Source organism: Cylas formicarius, unplaced genomic scaffold (genome assembly GCF_029955315.1).
Source record: "Cylas formicarius isolate icCylForm1 unplaced genomic scaffold, icCylForm1.1 PGA_scaffold_5__7_contigs__length_24384050, whole genome shotgun sequence".
In the NCBI taxonomy this organism is placed as follows: domain Eukaryota; kingdom Metazoa; phylum Arthropoda; class Insecta; order Coleoptera; family Brentidae; genus Cylas; species Cylas formicarius.
In genome coordinates this window covers 9,929,229-9,954,157 of record NW_026844341.1, presented here as the reverse complement: position 1 = coordinate 9,954,157, position 24,929 = coordinate 9,929,229, and the positions used below count along the sequence as shown (strand labels likewise).

The 24,929-nt window shown below is 33.6% G+C and overlaps 1 protein-coding gene across 1 annotated transcript in view; it reads right to left on the bottom strand.

The window, feature by feature from the left end:
• Positions 1-24,929, bottom strand: part of LOC132701962 (lachesin-like) — a 114,929-nt gene that overhangs the window by 20,151 nt on the left and 69,849 nt on the right. The window contains exon 6 of the mRNA XM_060670321.1: positions 19,820-19,958. Coding sequence (XP_060526304.1) covers positions 19,820-19,958 — 139 coding nt within the window. The remainder of the gene's footprint in view (positions 1-19,819; positions 19,959-24,929) is intronic.

Genomic DNA, 24,929 nt, shown 5'->3' with positions numbered 1-24,929 from the left:
TCAAACACACTGATATAAAAGCCTACCTGAAGGACAAAATAGTTAATACATAGCAGGAAGAGTGGAACAGCGTTAATAATAGCTTGAAACAAATAAAGGAATCTGTGCAGCGCTGGCAACCACCGTTGGGCCCAAGTAGGGCCGAACGAGTAAAAATTCATCGGCTAGGAATTGGTGATACAAGAATTACACATGCCCACCTACTTCGGGGAGATCCTCCGGCGGTCTGCGACCAAGGCCGGGAGCGTTTCACCGTTTCGCATATATTCTGCACTTGTAAAGGATATGATAGATTGAGGTCAACCGTCGGTTTGACGAATGATCTAAAGGAAAATCTTATAAACGGATACAAAAATTAGAAGTGTCTTAAGATTCCTCACCGCAATAAACTACTTTAATAAACTTTGTGATCACAGTAACAAAGTCCTCTGTTTCAACGTACCATATCCTTATGGAGGCTCTTGTTTTTTATTTTCAAAACATTTTAATCCTAAAACTGAGTTAATATACGTGCATTGGAACGGTCTTGTAACAAAAAAAAAATAGCACTTTATCTCCAACATGTAACATGACCCAATTACACGAAATATTAAATATAAATCATGCAATATATATACAGAGGGGAAGTAAAAACTAATTTTAAATCTACTAATCTTATAACTAAAAAAATGGGAAATAAGAAGATAGAAAAGGGTAAAGACTTGTCCTGACGCCAATCGAAGTTGGCGAAGTATCGCCTGGAGACCATCATAATATAAATCACAGTGCGATGAGAGTTTATTGAAGGTAACACCCGTATTGTAAATAGGGTTTTGAAAATGAATATTGGATCTGGGTAACTGCTGTAAGAAAGTTTTTTGATGTCTCCCTTCCAGCTGCGGCACATGAAATCGTAATTGTTCCGGACAATGGACAATCGACTCCGCAATGAACTAATTTGTAGAGCAATGAAACAGATTGCAAGTCCAGTCCCAGTCCAGTCCCAGTCCCAGCAGAAGATCATGATCAACTCCCTTCTCAGGATAGGAACCTTCCTCCCTGAACATTAAATACTGCAGTAACCTTCTCTGCACACTCTCAATGAACTGCGCGTGGCAGTTGCCGGCCATACCACAGCAGTAGCTGAGCTACAAAAATTCCTGCAATACCTTAATAAATAATATCTTAATAAACAATAATAATATCGTAATAAAATCAACTAAAATTTATTTGATTTTAAAATATTAAAAGATTTTCTTTGAAATCGAAATAAAGTAAAAGAAAAGTTTTTTCACAAGACGGCACGGAAAAAGACACCTAAAAAAGAACCTAATTTTTTTGTCAATTTTGACCTGTAAATACAAATGTTTAAAAACTTTTAAACTAATTTTTCAAAGAACCTTCCGCAGCCTACTGTAACACTGTAACACCATCTACAAATCTTCCGGATTCCTCCTGCGCTGGTTGTTTATAAATCGAACTTGCTGATGTTTGGCTTCTTCAGAGCTAAACTGGAACTGGCTCGTACTCTACTCTGTACCTGCTTATGTATTGTTTGAGGCGGGTGGGGCGGAGCCTCTTTTTGAAGATTTGTAAGCAGTGGACCGAAATTACTTGCCTGAAATTTATGATATTGTTCATCAGTAGCGACTTCCATCTTGGTGTCGGATTGAGATTGATATGATGTTACATGTAATGAAATTGGTTCGCTTTCTACTCTCTCTGGACGATTTTGAACTAACCAGTTAAAAAATGCATGCCCCTATAAACGTTGCAAATAACCGAAAAAGATTATCAAATCCCAAGAATCACTTTTTGCTCCTTGCTGACCAAAATAGAAAAAAAAAATAGTCCAGTCAAGACAATTTGAGAGGCTTTCTACAGGAGTTTAAAATTTATTAAAACTTTCCAAGGAACTAGCAATATAATTTCGGTAATGTTAGCAATTTAGAATCTGACGCCTGTGCCCCAGACTCTCAGAGTAAATTATCATTCACAAAAACAAAATTAATTTCTTCTTTCAAATAAAGCTGTACAGTGTATATGTTATGTTTAGTTTATTGTTATAGTTTTTATTAATAATCTTATAACATCGTTTATATCATTTTGTAATATTGAAGATATGAGCTCTTTGTAATGCAGGTCAATAGTCCATGGAATTTAATATTGGCGAAGTATATAGTTTTTCTCGTAAATGTCCGATTTTTTTTTATATGAAAACGGTTCACCGTAGTAGTAGTAGATGTAGTGGTAGCCGTCTCTATGCGTCGCGAGTGATAGTTTACGTCATTTACTACTAGTAATTCAGTAGGGAAATACTTTATCATTTCACCAAAAACATCCGACTTCATATGTGGCACGAGTGAAAGGTCTATGGGAGACTATTGAACGTTGATTCGGGAAGAAGAAATGAATGAATATGGGTATCAACTCTCGAGAAGATTCTAAATCTACAATGATGGCGAACGTCGTCATCAGTTTCTTCAAACAGAAACTTTAATAATAAATTGTTTTTAATAATAGAAAGAGAGGTATACAACCGAAAATATAAAGATTTAGCGTTATTTAAGGGACGCATTCATTTTTTGTAACATGTACAAGATATCGCAACTGATACATAATTTCAAAGAATGTACGTTTACAATTCTAAGGCAATTAGTTTTTAAAAAATTAGGCAAGAAAGTTTCTTTAATATCTCTTTAGCATAAGTAATTCTTCCACATAATATCCTTCTGTAGTGCATATTGCACATCTTCTAGATGATGATGATGCTCTTCCAAATGTCGTATTTGTTTTCTGTAGCACTCACCCAAATCGTTGAAATGTTTGGAGGGTTTAAAAAGATAATGCTTCGATTTGTTGGCATGCAATATTGTTAATTCTTTGATGATAAACACTGAGAAATTATAACCACGCAAATCTACACAACACAACTTCATCTTAACTCTCAAGCCAATTAGAATTAAAATAAGTATTTCTAGGCTCATATTATCTAAGCAACATTTTGCTTATCGATCCAACTGTTGTGACAGTTACTGAAATCTAATCATTCAACACAAAGTTTGTTTCCGTTTTGCTCAGATTGACTTTGTTGAGTAATGAGTTACTTTTTATAAAACTTCTGGATTCCTCCTGCGTATTTTACTCTGTAGCTGCTTTTATATTGTTTGAGGAGGGCGCAGCTAAATGAAGGGCATAAACACCGTCTCGGATGTGTCAGCACCATTGGCTGTCCAACATATTCTCTAGCAAATATCTAGCTTCCTTATTAAAACCCTTTACAGGGAAAACTGACAGTTTCGTACTTAATGCCTTTCACTTTATTGAACAAATTAAAGGTATTACATTAGATACATAAGATATTTTGGCTAGTTTCGACGTAGAATCCCTTTTACTAAAGTTCCTATTCCTGAAACTCTCACCAGTATTTCAGATATATTAAAATCCGAGAATCTGGAACCAAACTTTCTCACCTTAATTGAAAAATGCTTGTCAGGAACATATTTTTCTTATAACGCTCAAATTTTTGAACAAACGTCGGGAACAGCTAGGGATTCTCCACTATCACCAGTCATCGCGAATATATTTATGGAAGTCTTTGAGAAGAAAGCTTTCGACACCTTCCAGCTAAAACCACAATTATGGAAACGCTACGTCGATGATACTTTTGTTATTTGGTCTCATGGTCAAGAATCCCTAGTAGATTTTCTTAGACATTTAAACTCTATACACTCTAACCTACGTTTCACCATTGAAATAGAAACTAATAACAACCTTCCATTCTTGGATATTCTTATCAATAGAAAATCAGACCTAACATTAGGTCATTGTGTTTCATCATTGAACCCAAAATTAAAACACCTTAGCTCTGCTCTTTTCTCTAATAGTTTCCACATTAAATATATTAAGCGTTCCAGTCGAAAATACACGCAGGAGGAATGCAGAAGTTTTATAAAAAGTATTACAGTGGCCTGTGGAAGGTTCTTTGAAAGAGTAATGATTTTTTTAAATACGTAATACCCCCTCCATTTAACTAAAACTTTTGTTTAGAAAAAATGACTTTCGTAACGATTTTATTTAGTACTTCACTAGTAAAAACAAACTTGTCTTCGTACCCTCGAGATGAAATTTATAAGCGACAAAAATACAAAAAAAGAACACACTTCAAACATGGACGTTTGCTGCTTAACGAAATTAACGGACGGCGAAAAGTTTCCGAATACGTGCCCCAAAATGGATTACCCTGGAGCAACATGTTCCGGATATTTTAATTTGTACACTGACCCGGTCGGGATGTATTTTATGACCCCCGTCCGAACCCTTTGTACTTTGGAGCGCCCGTCTCGAATAAAAGAGTATTGCAATATAACTTTTTACGTCTCTTTATTGAGTCAAATAAGGGCGCATTTTTGTTTGCAAAGATTTTTTTTTGGTAATACGTTTGATTACTTCGTCCTCGCGCCCACTAGGTCTTTTTCTGTCCTTCCATTTTATCTCAACATGTTAGGACTCTAACTCAAATAGTAAGTAACTATTATAATGCGCCTTACTTATACTTAATAAAATATAGTTTTTTATAATAAAATTATAATGCACAATGTCTCAATTTATATAAGTTTTACTATCGTGAGATCAAGAGCCACATTCCAAAGTCTCATATATATGTAAATCGGAAATAGAAAAATAGCGCATTTAAGTCTTAATGTAGAAAACGTGCATTCTTGCAGATACTACGTTTCTGCTAATCAACAGGACCAGCAAATAGAATTTACTGCGTTTTTAGATATGGCGAATAGCATCCCCCTTACCGAAAAATATGTGCCGAGTGGCCCATAAATAAATGTCGCCGGCTATATCTCAGGAACAGTTACTCCTACAATTTAGAAAAAAAAAAAAGTAAATCGACCAAGACAAAAAGTTGAAAATTATTTTCAGGTTGATAAAATGGCCGCTAGGGATTTCGACCTCTACTGCTAAATACAAAAATTTGCTCAAAAATATTCCAAAGTAACCTATATCAAAATTAGTTTTAACGTAATCTGCTCCAGATAAGGAAACTTTTTTGTTTGAACTACCTTTTCCTATCTCCTCAAATTAAGGATGAGAGAAGGCTCCTATAAATACGCTTTAAAACTACACTAACTTCGTCGAAATCGGATTTGCCAAAAAAAGGTTATTTCACTTTTTCTAAGCCAATATTTGATCCTTCACCCACCCTTAATTTGACGGGATAGAAAAAAATATTCCAAGCAAAACAGTTTCCTTATCTAGAGTAGATTACGTTAAAACTAATTTTGATATAGGTTAATTTGGAATATTTTTGAGAAAACCCGTTTTTTCTATTTTACATTAAAAGTTACGTCCATTTTATGAACCTGAAAATAATTTCCAGCTTTTTCTCTTGGCGGATTTATATATATATATATATATATATATATATATATATATATATATATATATATATATATATATATATATATATATATATATATATATATATATATATATATATATATATATATATATATATATATATATATATATATATATATATGATGACACTATATTCCGGGATATCATCCGTTCGCTCGTTGAACTCCGACTGGAATCCTGCATCCGACTGGAATCCTGCAAATCTTGCATCCGACTGGAATCCTGCAGACGTTTCGCCAAAATCTCACTTGGCATCTTCAATGCTCGCGTTCCGAAAACACTTCGAACACTGAGATTTTGGCGAAACGTCTGCAGGATTCCAGTCGGATGCAAGATTTGCAGGATTCCAGTCGGATGCAGGATTCCAGTCGGAGTTCAACGAGCGAACGGATGATATCCCGGAATATAGTGTCATCACATTTTTCCATCCGTGAATCAATACGTGAGAATATATATATATATATATATATATATATATATATATATATATATATATATATATATATATATATATATATATATATATATATATATATATATATATATATATATATATATATATATATATATATATATATATATATATGATGACACTATATTCCGGGATATCATCCGTTCGCTCGTTCAACTCCGACTGGAATCCTGCATCCGACTGGAATCCTGCAAATCCTGCATATATATATATATATATATATATATATATATATATATATATATATATATATATATATATATATATATATATATATATATATATATATATATACATATAAAGAACTGAAGAAAATTAGTACCTGTCTTCGACAAAACGGATACCAAAGGCGCACCATCAGCAAGGCAATCAGTAAACAACAACAGCCGCAGCAGAGAGTGCAGGACGAGACCCAACGAAGATCGATCGCTGTCCTGCCATACATCAAGGGGGTTACTGACAAAATCGGCCGAATATTACGGAAACATGACATATCAACGGCATACAAACCTGACCATACCATCGGAGCAATACTAAGAAACCCAAAACAAAAAATTACTCTGGAAAACCAAGGAGTATACAGTGTAGCATGCGGATCGTGCAGCCTGACGTATGTGGGACAGACCAACAGAAGGATTTCAGCCAGGCTCGAGGAACATCGTTTAGCCATAAGAAACAAACAAACAACATCTGCTTTGTTTCAGCACCAACATCAGACAGGCCATAAAATTGATTTCGGCACTTGCAAACAAATAGCTAATATTCCTGATTTTAGGACTAGGATTATACGAGAGGCCATCGAAATAGAAAAGTCCGGACACCTCAATACGAGAGACGACGCTCTGCATTTATCCAACACGTGGAGAACGATAATCAAACAGCAGAGCGATGCGCAGCAGCCAACGGGGACATCGCAACTACGATCGGGCGAAATTAACAACGCGACAATTCAGGGGGCGGAGCCATCTCCCCCCACGCACAAGCAGCACCGTTACCATCTCCGGCGCAGAGTATAAATACCGCACGCACCGCCGATAACCTCCCAGTGTTCGAAGTGTTTTCGGAGCGCGAGCATTGAAGATGCCAAGTGAGATTTTGGCGAAACGTCTGCAGGATTCCAGTCGGATGCAGGATTCCAGTCGGAGTTCAACGAGCGAACGGATGATATCCCGGAATATAGTGTCATCATATTTTTCCATCCGTGAATCAATACGTGAGAATATATATATATATATATATATATATATATATATATATATATATATATATATATATATATATATATATATATATATATATATATATATATATATATATATATATATATATATATATATTTTCTAAGTTGTAGGACTAATCGTTTCTGGGGTACACAACAGTGTAGTTGTGTTTCTTGGTCGGTGCGGTGCTATACGGACGCATTTTTATCATTTCAGCATTTGTTGACATTATTTTAAGTATAAATTTATATAATATTGTAACGATTAATACAGAGACAAATGTTATGATCTTTAATATTTATCATGGATGAAAAACATGAAAAGGAAGCAACCAGAAAAAGAATTTCACCCGAAACTAAAGTGCAGATTGGTGCTGCATTGAATTTGGCAACTTCAACTATGACAATTCTTAAAAATTAAGAAACCATACTGTCAGCGGCAACTGCCACTATGTCAAGCACTGCAATTGGAATTACCCGTTCTAAAATAACATTATAAAGAAAATGGAAAACGACTGTCTACGTGGATTGATAACGAAATTGAACGCAATATGCCATTAAGCCAAAAGCTAGGAGAATTTTTAATTACATTCAGGCTGAGGCAAGTGACATAAGTGAAAATTTCGTTGCTAGTCGAGGTTTAATAGATTTACACATCGAAATAATCTTCATAACATAAAGATTAATGGTGATACGAAAGTGGTGCCTGAATACCCAGCGACCTTAAAAACAATAATTGAACAAGGAACTTGTGCGCCAGAATTGGTTTCTAATGTTGGTGCAACAGGCCTGTTTTGGAAAAGAATGCCAAACCGAACATTTCTATCCCGTGAAGAGAAACGAGCAGCAGGATTTAAGGCTGCAAAAGATAGCTTAACACTTCTACTGGGTTAGTAACGCAAGCTTAGGTTTCAAATTAAAACCACTACTAGCTAACCACTCAAAAAACCCAAGACCGATAAAATAAATCAGTAAAGAATCATGGACAACTATGAAAAGAGCACTACTACTATACTATGATGCTCCAAGCCATCCAACAAATTTATCAGACTTAGTCTCGGTTCAAGCTACAGTTCTACCAAACTACGCTCAATGATGAACTGGCTTCGAAAATACATTTCCGTTGTATTTATTTATTTATAGGCTCAGTTCTACTAAACCCAGTTCAAGAAAAGAAATGTTAGTGACGTTTTTGCATACGTAGTTTTTCTGTTCTGTCAAAAATCATATTGTTAATTGTTTATATTTATATGGTTTATATGGTTATATTCCGATTTTCAGCAAGAATATTGGAAACAAATTGAAACGAATTTAACAGCGAAAGTGGTTAGATGTAAATATTTTTAAATCAAATTTGGAACAGTTACTAGACTTTTTGGGCTCTATATAACGAACTAAAACTTGTTGTGTATTGTATTGTCTTCAGAGGTGAGTAACACAAGGGAAGCGTTGGGAAAAATTTGCCTCAAATTTTTTGTTTGTCGAATTTTCGTATTTTGGACTGCAGAATTGGAAAAACTGAAGTTTTCTACGTAAATAAGGTAACCTAGTCGCACGTCGTTAGAACACACCGTTTTCGAGAAAAATGCATTTGAAATTTTAATTATAATTTTTTTTTATTTTAATGTTTACAATCGAGGTGCAGATAATCATTAGTAAGCCTTGGAAGTTAATGACGCGTTTCATTTGTTTGTGTTGCTGAGTAAATAAAAATTAAATCTCAATTATTCAACAGCTTTCAATTTTGTTCAATGTTGGTAAAAAAAAGAGTTTTTAATTGTATATTTAACAATTTGGATATTTAGATATCAACTGAGCTGAGATGAACCTCACTTTGTACAACTAGACTTGCATATTTAAACTGAGTTCAATCTTGTGTGCTTCAACTACAACTAACACACCTGCCTTAAGGCCTTAATCCAACCAATGTTCCATTATTATTCAGGCGAGATGTTTGAATAAACAGACGGAAAAGAGAAGCAGTCAATAAGAGAATTTTGGAAAAAACTACAATATCATGAATCCTGTACAATGAGATAACAGAAAGATTTTTGAAAGGAGTATGGAAGAACATTTTTTCAGATTTAAGACATTGCACACTTGATCGATTTGGATGAAATATTGGAAATGTGAAAGACGTCGAAGAAATAGTTCAAGAAACAGCAGCTAGTTTTTCTAATGATAAACTCAAGAAATTAAAGAAGAAAAATATTGATAGTCACAGCATTGAAAGGTTTTTGAAAAAATCAGTATGGTATTTTGATAATTCTGCACCAAAAAATTGGCAAATATCTCAGAGCGTCAGCGAAGGACGCACAAAAGGGTAATGCAAAAAACGAATTTCTGTGTGCGACGAACACGTGTTCGTGATTCTTTTATTGCAAGATTCCGAATTGCGTTTTTCAAAGTGCCAAATCGATAGTGTAACATCCTCGCCCCGTCGAACGCGTCCATGATTAGAAACGGCTATCGACGAGACTCGAATGGTAAAGTAATTTCGAAATTAAATTCGGCAAAGGGCCGAAGGGCCTTGCGTGTTATAAAAGAAAACTTGCATTCCTTTAAAGTTCCGACGACATGATTGGCTCGGTTTTTATTAGTTTTGCGGCTGGTTCTCTTACGGGAATATACAGGGCGAGTCGAAAAGAGGGGTTAATGACAGATTCTTCTTCTAACTTCTATAATATGCATTTAATTTTCATTGAATTATTTGTCATTTAAAGCATTTCCTAGAGTGGTAGTTTTTCTATTTTTGTATCTTAAAAGACACATTTAATTCTTTGTGCCAAAACTATCAGGCTATTTAATATGTCTATTTTGTAGCCTCTCAGTGTTAATGTGAATCGCAATCAGATTTTTGGTATAACATGTTTAACATTTTGGATGTACAATAAATGATGCTATACTTTCTAGCACTTATATACTCTACCTGTCCCCATTTTTGCTTTCTATTACTTGACTTGAAATTGAATGTCTTGTTCTTCAATTAAATTCAATTTTTTTTGTTTTAACTATCTCACATTAGATAACGAGCTTTGGTTATCACGATCACCCGATTTTTCGCTTTCACATTCGTTTGCCTGTATCAAAAATTATTGTACTGTAGGTTGCATATACTAGAGAGTATTGAGTTGGTTACTAAAATAGTTATGAGTTTAATCTACATGGGAGCCAACATGTTATCATTATTGTAACAGTTTCGTTCAATTTAATTTTATATTTCTTATGTTTCAATTTAAATTCAATTTAATTTTTTCACTTTAATTAAGTTAAAATAGAAAATATAGCCAACGAATGCAGAATTATTCTGGATATGAAAATAATTTAATTGTCAAATGAATAATCGGAAATCTTGTGCTTTTGCCTCTTGCACAAGCGTTTATCACTAGTTAAAAATGTTGAAAGAGCGCTTTGTTTCCAATAATGCTGCATCATTCAAAATTTACAGTGGTAAAAATCCAAAAAAAAAAATTATCGTTTAACTAAAAGGAACATTGGTTTTTGATTGACATTTGATGGTCAAAAGGCTAAAAAAATAAAAAAAAGTAAATCGGCTAACGAATATGTTGCAAATTAATTTCGAGTGTCTGAAAGGGCTACCAGAAGGCGTAATTGTTAGCCTGGAATTTAATACTAGGTTTCTACAAAAGTTTATTTTCTTAAAGCTTATCAAACCTAAAATATGAAAAGAATTTAAAGATTTAAAAAAAGTTGGTTTTGGGATGATTATTATCGTCTTGAAGTTAGCAAAATAAAACGAAAATATATTACTTAGAAAGCCAAATAATAATATTTATAATATATTCATATTTAAAATCAAAATAAATAAAATAAAGTGTTATTATTTATGTTTATTACTTTTTTGTTGTTTTGAAATTCAAGAATTACGCCCCCTGGTCTTCTAGCCCATTTACTTACTATTATTTTCTTCAACTTTTTAGGGCCGTCCGTTTCTGTTGCTCGTGACTCTTAATAACTCAGTGTTGCAGTAATTTCTTTACAAATTTGGAACTGAAAAATTAAGATATTTCAAAATCTCAACTTGTTCCATCGTTGCCCCCTTGTCATGTTTCTATTTGGGTATTTATAACTGTAATTGGATACCCTAAACATCGATAAAAAATATCAACGTGGGGCAATCTACCATGAAGCGGGCATTATTTTTTTTAAGCCCGAAATACGTTCCAATTAAACGCGAAAGAAGTGCCGATTTAATTCCGTAGGCAACGGGAAATGGAAACAAATGGACAACTAATGGAAAAGCTATCGATTTGGTCGGGAACGAGGCCCTGACCGTTTTTGACCGTAAATAAAAATTCATCGAAAATGACGGCCGCTTTCATATTTTAATAGAGCGATAGAGGGATGTAAATAGAGTCCGCTTTGAGCGTCGAAATGGCCGTGCTTTTGGATATATTCCAGTTTAGATCAACTTCGCTAGGAATTACATCAAAAACCAAAATTATTTCGTATATATATATATATATATATATATATATATATATATATATATATATATATATATATATATATATATATATATATATATATCAAATTGAATGTTCGACCCTCTCAAACAATATATAATACAGAGCAGAATGCGAGCTAGTTTCAATTAAGCTCTGAAGAATTCAACAGGATTATTGGCGAAGCGTCAGCAAGTTTGATTTATAAATAGCTGACGCAGGAGGAATCCAGAAGATTTGGAAGCAGTATTTATAAATGATTTTAGTATATTTATAAATGATTTTAGTAATTGTTATGTTAGTCAATAAAGGGACCCCCCACCCCCCTATTCACCAACCTTTTTCTGTAGTAACATTATTATATATATATATATATATATATATATATATATATATATATATATATATATATATATATATATATATATATATATATATATATATTTTCACGTATTGATTCACGGATGGAAAAATGTGATGACACTATATACCGGGATATCATCCGTTCGCTCGTTGAACTCCGACTGGAATCCTGCCAGCGTTCGAAGTGTTTTCGGAGCGCGAGCATTGAAGATGCCAAGTGAGATTTTGGCGAAACGTCTGCAGGATTCCAGTCGGATGCAGGATTTGCAGGATTTCAGTCGGATGCAGGATTCCAGTCGGAGTTCAACGAGCGAACGGAATATAGTGTCATATATATATATTACGAAATAATTTTGGTTTTTGATGTATTTCCTAGCGAAGTTGATCTAAACTGGAATGGACCCGACTCAATAAAAAAAAGTGGGGATAATTTAACTACAGAAAAAGGTTGGGGAATAGGGGGGGGGTCTCATTATTGACTAACACAATAATTACTAAAATCATTTATAAATACTGTTTCCAAATCTTCTGGATTCCTCCTGCGTCAGTTATTTATAAATCAAACTTGCTGACGCTTCGCCAATAATCCTCTTGAATTCTTCAGAGCTTAATTGAAACTAGCTCGCATTCTGCTCTGTATCTGATTATATATTGTTTGAGAGGGTCGAACATTCGATTTGAAAGCATTTCTCTAAAATCTCTAAAATTTAATCCCGACATCGTAATTCGAAAAGCAGGTAAAGGAAATGCTACGGTGGCCATGAACGCGACTATCACGAAAAACTTCAAGATATTCTTCTTTTCTATTAGAAACTGTGAAAAACTGTGTCACCCCACATGACTCTAAAGTTTTTCATCTCTACAGACTCCCTAAGATTCACAAACCAGGATTACTCTTTCAACCTAGTGTCAGAAAAACAATAACACAGATGAAACACGAGATTCTTGCGTTTTAATGCAGGACTTCATCCCAATCAACGTTTAGAAAATAAACACGTAGCGTATTGAGCACCACCTTTAATTTTTGTTATTTTGATTTCCAAAGCCCACTTGATGTTCAATAGTCAATCGTATGGAGGATTAATTATTGTTGACATATTAAATATAATTTCTTTATTTTTACAGTAATTGCATCTAAAAACCATATCAACGTTGATGATACTTTTGTTATCTGGTCTCATTAAATCTCTATACACCCTAGAAAACGTTTTACTATTGAGTTAGAACCTAACATTGGAACATTGTGCTTACAGAAAATCTACGCACATAAACCGATACCTTAAACCAAAAATCACCGATTACCAACTCTCTTGTTAATAGAGCCCTAAAACTATCCCAAAATGAGTCACTGCATCCAGAATTGAAATACCTCTGCTCTTCTCTTTAAAGATTTCCACATTAGAGATATTAAGTGTTCCATCACACCACACACTTGCCACTGTTGTCCTTCCTTACATTGAAAATATCACTGACATATCAAAAGTTTTTAAGAGGTATCTCTTTAAAACCATATCTACCACTTGTCCAAAAACACCTTCAATCCGACAAAGACAAAATTGCGTACGAGATACCAGGAGCTTACAGCATTCCGTGCATATGCGATGAGGAATACATTGGAGAAACAGGACGAAAAATGTCAACTAGGTTCAAACAACGTGAAAGAGCCATAAGACTACGACAAATAAACTCATTACTAGTTGACGAACACAATCATGAAACCGAACTGATCTTATTTGATGAAAGATAAATTATCTTAACTGCGATTCTGGTCTTTATCTTTCACCAATCACTCGACAATGTTGATGCCCTTCCTTAAGTTCTGCACCCCTCAAACAATATATAAGCAGGTACAGAGTAGAATTTGAGTTTCAGCTAAACAATATTTCTTTGTAATTTTTGCAAAAAATAAAATTTATAATATCCAAAATTTCTTAAGAAAACTGGGAAAGATAAAAATAAAATATTTGTGAATAAATGCCAAGAGTATTTGCCAAGGCGTGTACCGGGTGGATAATTAAGGACACAAAAATAATTGTAAAACTCGGGCTGAAAAAATTTAAAAACAATGCGACCCAGAGGAAAACTTCTAGAATGGCCGCCGGGGGGCATAAACGCATTCTTAAATTTTAATGCCCATTTTTTTAATAAATATTCTTATATTACAGATAAGCAAAATGAAAACCGTTTTAAAGTTGAGAAAAATTCTATTTCTCTTGGTAGAGTGGATTTTGATAAACTTCAGAATGGCTCAAAGAATTTTGTCAAACTTGGAGTTGGTGATACAGCTCTTTTTAAGTGATGGTTTTCAGTTTAAATAATCGCCCTCCCCCCCATGCAAGTAGATATAATAATATTATAAAACAATATTTTTTGAACGACAACAGAAAAAATATTATAAAAATCCCAAAACTTTAAAAACACATTGGTACTGAAGTCTCATAAAAAAGAAGCAAGAGCGGTGCCAGTAACATGTTTATTGTTTCTTTTTAAAAATCGTGGCCATTCGTCATTAGAATTTGCTGTGAAGTAAATTAAAACTTCATTAGTGTATTCAAGGGTACACGGTTGCATTTGCATTACTCCTCGAGAAATTGAAATAAAAAAGGATGGTCTCCAAGAATCTTAAAGAAGTACGGGTCAAAATATTATCGTGGATCCTCTTTTTTTTAAACTTTGGGTCGTAATTCATATAGAACGTCATTTTCTACTGCTTAGTTCCCGTTGCGCCTTAAGTTTTTAAAATCTAATTAAAATTACTTTATAAAAATATAGAAGAAAGAGAAGCCCTAGAAAAGAGACGCTTTTTGCATATCTTACTGTATAAAAGTAGAAAAATCAAATCATATATCTGATTTTAGTAAAACCTCTAATGTCTAAAAAATTAATTACAAAGTTTTTACTTGATCTAAAGGCAAAAATATTAATCACCTTAGAACTGGATTAATTTCCTATAATTTGGTTCTAAACTATTCATTTGAAACAATAACAAACTAGAAACAAAATGACACATAAGGGGATTTGAAAGTAAAAGATTAAGACAATTTTCGACACACGTGTTTTAAAAAAAATATGTCGTAGAAGCTAATATAGTTTACGGGATAATATAACCTCGTTTTTGAAAAAAAAAAACAACTAACGATATTTTGAAAGTAAAACGACGATATGCAAACTTTTTTTATTGTTAAAATTTTTGTGTTTCTATGAAGACATTTCAAAAGCAACTTTTACGTAGAATTTAATGTCTAAAGTATTTTAAAACTAATATTTTAATTAATTGTCAACCGAATAATCGATTTTTATAAGGAACGTCCTTTATATTTTTGTATAATTAAAATTACCTTCTTAAACATATAATAAACGTGACATTTTCCCGTGTTGAAATGAAACACATTGTACAAATTTTTTTGAAATGTTATATAGCGCTCTATGATGGTTTGTCTGGAACGAGAGATATTGGTTTTCGCAGTAATCACTGGTTCCGAATTAATTAACCAAAACTGGAATTCCAATTTTGTAAATTATTAAACCAACCACATAGGAACTTCTATCAGCTATGAATATTATTGCGGAATGTAACAAACACGTTACACTCAAACCGTAAAATGTACTTTAATGATATATAGGCTTTAGATAATAAACTATCCGGGTCCACTTTTAAATTCCACAAAATAGAGTGAGTGTCAATATACTATGAATGTAAATTGAGTACATCAACGTGGTGAAATTTTGTTGATTCACTAGGTCATTTTAAGCTGATGGTAAAATTAGTGAATTTATTACTGTTTATTGTTAATTGGGTAATGTTTAATTACTGTTTTACTTTGCTGTGCATAAAATATAAATTTTTATATAATATTTAGGATATGGAGCTATTTGTATACAATCGGGGGGTAAAGGGAGTAACGTAGTTTCTCAAAATTTAATTTTTCTTTGAGGGTTAGGTTATTTTATGGATATTTTACATTGGGATGAAGATATTGAGTTGGGGTTTCCCAATCTCTTATATATTTTGAGCTGTCTAGGAATCTCCCCCTAACCCAAAGTTAGGGATCGGTTAACCTTGAAGCCTTAATTAATTTTAAACATTTTATCGTTTCGCTTTAGAGAAAAAATCGAACCGAGGAAAAAAGAACACCCGAACAATCGAATGCATTTCCGGGCTTCCGGAACCGCCAAGCGATCCTAATCTTTCTCAGTAATGTGCTCGGCAAAAAGAGAAAAATACAGCGTCCCGTTTGTTTCGAGTAAAATATCGAATATGTTTCGTTGTGGAAAAATTCTATTTCCACCGAGACGCTCGTCGAAATTTGCTACGGAGAGATATATTAAAATACTTTTCTGTTTTCAATTTTAAATACGCCGAGAAAAGACGGCGAGTGAAATCCGGGGAAACATTTTTAACTTTCTGTGTATATATTTGTATATTTTATATACATATTATAATATTTAAGTATTGATTTCAAAGGATAATCATGGTTACAAAATTGCAGTATCAATTTGACGTAGACATCAGGGTCAGATATTAATTGATTTATCAAATTATTGATTTGTAACAATTCAATTAATGTAAAGCTAAAATTAGAAAATTAAAAAAATAAATTAAACTATTCATGCTAGGCAAACATAGAAGAAAAATTTAAATATCGTTTTTGGTTTCTCTCGAAAATGTCTAAATTACTTCTATTTTCATTAAATGCTGGTAATTATTTTGAAGATTCTATTTTTAAACCCCATTTTTAGAGAAATCGTCTTATATTACAGGAAGCTAAAAATGACACCGTTTAAAGTAGGAAAAAGTTTTTTTTTCTACTCCCATCTGTAATATACCTAATTAGGCACCGATCTAGCGTGCGGGAAGCGTTATTTTACCACGTCAGTTTCGTTTCCCACGAATCCTAGCCACTTCGGACATTTCCGGAATTTTACCGCACGGGAGCAATCGGATGTTTTCGGAGATATTTCCCAAGCTTTGAATTTTGACGTTTGTCAATTCTGACAGTCATGTCAGTGAATGCATTCGTGAAAATGTTCGCAAAAACTAACGGTCGTAGAAAAAGTATAGTATGCAACACGTTCGGTAAACTTTTTAACTCACTCGTTTATTAAAAACTCGCTCCACTCGAGTCAAATGCCGCTTACCGCACTTGTTGCATAATATACTATTTTGGTTTGGTTTTTGCTCTATCGTTTGAAGGAAATTTATGCATGCAATGCATTTCATCAAACTTGAAGTTGCTGCCCCAGCAGTCGAATTTTTGGGAATAGGTATTTTAGTGTGAGTCTGATTTATTTTACACAACATTTTTAATATTTTTAAACTGCTTTCTATTTTTACAGCGAAGATAGCCTCTTAACAACAAAACTAAATGATGAACTCTCTCTAATTGGTTTAAATGTCCAAAGTTTAAAAAACAACGTAAATCTAATCAATTTATTTAGTCCCCTGCTTGGCTTAGCACTGGCTCAAAGATATACAACTTAAAAATATTCACATAGACGAATATGCTCGGGTCTCTGGGTTCAGCAGGAACAATCATGGGCAAGAGGGGGGGGGCTAATATATGTGAGTGATATTTAAGTCAGATCTTGTTCAGAAATAAAATCGGTAAAAATGTTTTCTATTAGCCAGTAATAGAATGCTTGATCATCAGTTATAAAAAGGATGTCTGCATTCTGTAATAGATCACCTTGCACAAACAATTGTGAGGCGTTTCTATTTGCACTGGATCAGTTAATACAAAAAAACTTTCAAAGATGTTGCTTTGCGGCGACCTTAACATAAATATGCTTGAATCTAGCACAAAAAGTTAACATTTACAAGATATATTTTTGTCGTATAATTTAAATTCGATAATTAACGAACATCTTGGGACAAACGAGCTCAACCTAGGTTGATTATATCGTCATAAACATAGACTACTGAAATGTCTCAGTCTTGGAAACAGGCTTCTCTAAACATTTGGCCCAAAGAAAATCCTGGGACCCTGGGAATACTAATACAGTTAATACAAAGACTACAATTCTAAAAAGATTAATTAACGACGGTACAATAAATGAATTCCGCTATTGTTTTAGTCTAGCTATTGTTCTGAGAACAGCTACAGCAGTGTTCTTTAGCTAGCCATCTAATTAAAAAAGTAGCAATTAAAGAAAATTCGTCAACGAATAAAATGAAAGTTACATTTTCTCGTGACTTACAAAATAAAAATAAATTACCTCTAAAATCTAAATTCCATTATGCAAAAAGTGTGGTAAACGGCATTTGAGTCACGAGCGGAGCGAGGGTTTAATAAACGAGTGACTTAAAAAGTTTACCAAACACGTTGCATACTATATTGTTTTTATGACCGTTAGTCTTTGGGTACATTTTTTCCAAACAACACGAATACATTCACTGACATGAGCGTCAGAATTGACAACCGTTCAAATTCAAACCGTGCGGTAATATCCCCGAAAACACCCGATTGCTCCCAAACTCATGCGGTAATATCCCGGGAATGTCCCCAGTGTCTTGGACCGTGAGAAACGAAACTGAAGTGGTAAACTAAAAAAAAAAAACAAAAGCTCTGGGAATTGGTTCGCGAGAAATTAATGAAAAGTTAATTATGGATCAACATAAAATAGCAAATCAATTCCGAAACTATTTTGTTAAACCAGTAAAAAAATAAAATAAAAACACTCTTCTTGAATACGTAAACATGTACGTTACAAAAAAAAACTAAAGTGTGATACATTTACGGTAAATGTAAAAATAGATATGAATGATGCGCTTTTTAAAAATTAAAACGTCAATAGGAGCAGATGAAATACCAACCAGGTTAATTCAAGAATCTTGCGACCTCTCGTTCCCTATATAACGGGTATTGTAAATAAATGTGTCACTGCAGACTCGTTCCCAAAAGTTGCGAAATGTTCTAAAATAACACTTGTTTTTAAAAAGAGTGCCATGAAACTTTTGGAAAACTACCGACCGATAGTCACAAGCAGTCCAATTGCAAAAGTTTTATGCAAAAAAAAAAGTTCTTTGACGATGAAAAAATAATAACTTAAGAGCAACCTGGTTTCCAAAAAAATATTTCATCTGAAACAGCAACAACAGAACTTTATGATAAAATTGATGATTAGAAGATGGTTGCTGGAATTTTCTGCAACGTATCCCAAGCGTTCGATGCGTTCAACCTCCTTTTTCTAAGAAAACCTAAAGCTTCGTGGAGTTAGGGGAACAATAAACCAATGTACAGAGTCCTATGTAACACAGAGGGTAAAAGTTAACAATTTTTATTCAGTTGAGCTTGGAACCCTACAGGGGGAGTATAGGGTCCCTTATTATTTAAAGCATAGCTAGCTGACCTCAAAGAATAACTGGATGGCGTAAAACCTTATCATTATGACGATACGACCGTCTTAATCCCGAGGAAAAAGCAACTTATATTAAACCCTGAAAATCAAATCAGTCCTTTGGACGGGTTAAGTGTCAAAATAGACCTAAATTCGTATACGAAATTTCTTGGTACATAAATAAACTGTCAATTAAAGCAGCCTAATCAAATAAACTGTGTATCAAAAAAACCTTATAGCTCTTATTTTGCTATTTTAATATTGAAATCTCCCTTAAATACCCCTTCTGTTTTAAATTTCATCAGTATATTCAATAATCTCTTACAATATCATAAGTTGGGAATCAATAAACTTCAAACCAGTGGAATCGCGCAGAGATGATCCTTCCCCCCACTTCTTAATTTTACAGTTCAGCTCATGACGATACAACCATAGCCTTACTTGTAATTTATAATTTGTTTCGTGTACAATTTGGTGCCCTGATGAAGATAAAGTCCTACTGCTAAGAAATGCAACATTTTTATGGATTTTCATTTTCGACTGACTCACCCGTTAAGGAGCATTTCGCTTCGGTTTTTAACCCAGTAGTTGATGGTGTTCGGAAATGCTTCTACGTAACATTCCAGCTGAACATCCGTGCTTAGTGGGGCACCCAGTAGTTGATTTGGCACTTTAATCGTCGGAGGAACTATAAAAAAAGACAGCTATTCAGCTATTAACTATTTATTTAGTGGCAATCTATATAAACTTTTCAAAATGTTTTTAATTTGGAAAACTAATAACTAGCAAAGTGAGTTTTAACATTAAAAATATAACTTTAAAAGTTATGTGTCGTAAGACAGTTTTGAAGTTTGTGCGCTCTATAAATTTTTAAATCTCACATAACAAATTTCAATAAAAATTAAATAAAAACCCTTTTATATAAAGTAACGAGACAATTGGAAGGATATAGCTACTATAAATATAGTTATTACATAGTTATAATAACTATTACTTATATAATATATAATAAAAAATATACATAATAAAATTTATATAAAAAAATTATATATAATAAAATATATTACATATATACTGGTTGAGTTGTTCTTGAGTTGAGGTTGTTGAGTAATAGCAAATTTCTGTAAATAGTTATGTTTTATTCAATGTTTCGATCACATTTCTATAGAATGTAAATATTTTAATTTACATAATATTAACACATATTTTAGATTCTTAATAAAGGTCCGCGTTATGACCGAAACATTGAATAAAACAATAAAAACAAACAAAACACAACCCAAGCATTAAATGAATTTTATGGTAAAGAATAAAAAGAAACTAATATACGAGGTGTGTTCAAAAAGTATCGCGAATTTTGAATTTTCGCGGGTTACGTATATTCGAATTTCGAATTTTTTGTGGCGTTATGTTGGTACTCATGTCTCTCATTTATGCCGACAAGCTCGGCCATTTTGAATGTTCATTTAATTGTTGACAGCTGCTTTGCTTGCACGTGTTTTGGATCGTCTTCGATTTTTACCTATTCAAAAAAATGGATCAAAGAACCTGTATCAAATTTTGTGTGAAAAACAAAATTAAGTGCGCGGATGCATTCCGAATGTTGACTGTGGCATACGGAGAAGCTACCTTGGACCGAAGCAACGTTTATCGGTGGTACAAAATGTTCTCAGAAGGCCGAGAAGATGTGAACGACAAAGAGCGTGCCGGACGCCCGAGCACTTCAACAACAGACGAAAAAATTAATGAAGTGGAGAAAATGGTATTGGCCAATCGTCGAATCACCGTTAGAGAAGTTGCTGCATTCGATTTTTGTCAATGATTTGGGCATGAGACGGGTCGCCGCGAAATTCGTACCAAAATTGCTCAATTGACCAAAAACAGCATCGCATGAACATTGCTAATGAGATGTTAAACTCTGTCCGCGACGACCCAAATTTGCTCCAGAGGGTCATAACTGGTGACAAATCGTGGGTTTATGGTTATGACGTGGAAACCAAAGCTCAATCATCTCAATGGAAGCTGCCGCACGAACCAAGACCGAAAAAAGCGCGCCAAGTTCGGTCGAATGTGAAAGTTTTGCTGACAGTTTTCTTCGATTGCAGGGGCGTGGTGCATCATGAGTTCTTGCCACAGGGAAGAACGGTCAATAAGGAATATTACCTGCAAGTTATGCGCAATTTGCGAGAAGCAATCCGCCAGAAACGCCCGGATTTGTGGAAGAACAAAAATTTTTCTTTTGCACCACGATAACGCCCCTGCTCACACATCGTTGCTTGTGGGCGACTTTTTGGCCAAAAACAACACACTAATGATGCGGCAGCCACCGTATTCCCCAGATCTGGCCCCCTGTGACTTTTTCTTGTTCCCTAAACTGAAGAGGCCCATGAAAGGACGACGTTACGCTTCTCTTGACGAGATAAAGACGACATCGAAGAAGGAGCTGAAGAAGATAAAAAAAATCATTTTTTGAAGTGCTTCGAAGATTGGAAAAACCGTTGGCACAAGTGTATAATATCTCATGGCGATTATTTTGAAGGGGGCAAAATAGATATTCATGAATAAATAAATAATTTTTGAAAAAACACAAAATTCGCGATACTTTTTGAACATACCTCGTATTTATAAGTACAGTTTCTATTATTCCAAATTGTCTCCTTATGTAGGTTGGTATAGTTGGGTTCTAAATACTCCCGAATAAGAATTATTTGCCGATTTATTTGTTTAAAAATCCTTAACAGTAAGGAAAAACTCTACTCTATTCTGGTAGTTAGGAGTGCGGAGGATTTCAGCAAATGTAAAATCATATGTTTAGGAAGTAAGGGTGTCCTTATTTCTATTAATAGGTATGATGCAGTAAATATCGCTGAGTAAAAAATCGGAATACGAAACTTACCAAGAAAAAAGTTACGGCTTATTAGAAGGAAGACAAAAATATAACATCTCCCGGACGAACTTGAAATCTTTTTATATATTTTCATTCAAAAATTTAATATCCTCCGTTTCGCTGAGCTTTCAATTAAGCGGAAATATTTGCCTATTATATTGTTCGAGACGCCGCGAATCCTAAGAATTTCATTTTTATAAGCGTATACAGAGAGGTCGACGAAAAATACCCACGTACGGAACTTTTTTTTTCAGAGACTTTTCATGTGAATATATCGCGTCGAAGTATTACGTTGGTACAGGGTGATTTATAAAAAACGAATAAATCTGTCCGAAGCTTGCTTAAGTTTTTGAATTTGATGATTGGTAAAAACCTCACTAGAAAACTACTGAGGCGCTTCAATATTTCCTACTCGATTTAAATTTAAGTATTTTTAAATTAAGGACACCAGTTTAAATTAAGAATTTCAATATGTTTGAAAAATGAATATTTTCAAGATATATTTTTCATTGCAGTAAATTTTTCGATTTTTATTCCTGAAATACAAATTTCACTTCACTTCATTTAAAACGTACTACTTTCTGTTTTAAACGACCCGATAATTAAATAAAATAAATATAAATAAGAACTAAAAGTTCATATTTTCACGAAATTATATATTTTGACATGACAATTGTTTCGACATCACCGTGTCTTCATCAAATCTAATATTTACAAACTACCTGCTACCATATATGGTATATATGAAAAATGACCATAAAACCTTAATTAGTGTTGTTGCGAGAATTTAAGTTCAATAAAATAGAGGTTTTTAAATCTAATTGATCGTTAAGCAATACATTTGAATGTGTCATTTTGTTACTCTCCATGGCTTCCAATAAATTTAATTTTCTACCCTTTGTGGCTGTATGTAAAATATCAAAATTGTCGTCAAAAATGTGTTTTTCTGTGTTTAAGTGTGTAGCATAATTAGAATCTAGACTATTGTTCTTAAACGCTCTTTTATGTTCGTTAATGCGTTTCTTAAAGGATCTATCTGTCTGTCCAATATAAATTTTAGGACAAGATCCGCATTTGAACCTGTAGACACCTGATTTTTGAGATTTTGGACAATTTGTTTAATTGTTTTTTAAAAATTTTCCTATTGTGTTGCTAGTTCTGAGAGCTATTTTTAAACCACATTTTGACAAATGTTTTGAAACTTTTTCGCTAGGTTCTCCTATATGTAATTGTTTTAAATTGTTCGTGTTCTGTATTAGGTTTCGGTTAAATATAGTTTACTGTTGTATGAATTGGTTTTTATTTATAATTTTATCTATAATGGACGAACCCAACTGGCAAAATCAGTGAAATGTCCGAAGTGGCTCGGATCCGTGGCAAGAAACGACACTGACGTTGTAAAATGACACTTTGAGCACGCCAGATCGGTGTATAATCTGGCGTTTTATCGAAGGGAGTAGAAAAAAATATTAAATCATGCATGTTTGCTAATTCCATATCACGTTATTTTCCATTTATTTATAGATGACGTTGCTTATCTTCCCTAATCTAAGACAAAAACAGCCTTGACGACCAACTCAAATCGTATAAACGCAATAACGTCGGTAAATAAAGGCATTATAAACTCCATATCGTTCCCATTAGGAAACAACTTTTCGAATTACTCGGAAAACTATTAAAAGTTTTGACAAAGCGCGACGGAGACTAAGGCGAATAGGTAAAGTTTTACTCTCTCCTTAATGACCTACGTAACTGTTTATTTTTGTTAACAACTTTAGGGGAGGCGAGGAAAAAAAAAGCAATGCGGAATACTACAGTTAAAAGAGTTTTCAACATTTATTTCGCTGAGAAATGCTTAACTACTTTTTCTATTGGCCTTTTAATACTTGCTTTCGAGCTTCCTGTAACCGTTTCGTTGTTTTATTGAACTATATTTCAATTAACGAGCGTTCTTAAGGTGGATAATGGATACGGGAAGGTCGAACGGCTTTTTTCCTTTTCTTTTCCTATTCGCGTCGTATTTGAGAGGAAAGTAACACACACACTTTTTCACTCGCACGTGACACATTTTCCACGACTGCAGAAAAGCAAAATTAAAATGTAATTATCATTGTTATTATTGTTATTATTATTTATTCAGTTATATGAAAATTTGACACAAAGGTATTATTAAATTTAAACGTCTTTTTCTACAAACGTTAAAAATTTGCGAACTCACTTATTTGTCATTTTGTCGCTATATACATCTAAAGAAACTTCCACAGGCTACTGTAATACTTTTTACAAAACTTCTGGATTCCTTCTGCGTCGGTTTTTGCTGAGTCTAATTTTCTGACGTTTCGCCACTGTTGGCTTCTTCAGAGCATGACTGAAACTGGCTCGTATTTTACTCTGTACCTGCTTATATATTGTTTGAGGGGGGCGGAGCTAAATGAGGGACATAAACACCATCTCGAATGACTGATTCCCATATTGGTGACAGGTAGAGACCTATGGACTCTCGGATTTTTCTTTGGTAGAAGAACTGAGTACATGCAAGAATGTTAGTTTTATCGGTCCGGTTTCATGAGTGTGTTCGGCGACAGCTGATGAGTTTATTTGTCTTAGCCGTAAGGCTCTTTCATGTTCTTTGATGATACTTTTATTTGATGTCATGGTCAAGAAACCCTAGTAGATTTTCTTAGACATTTAAACTCTATACACCTTAACATATGTTTTTTCCATTGAGTTGGAAACTAATAATAACCTTCCATTCTTAGATATTCTTGTCAA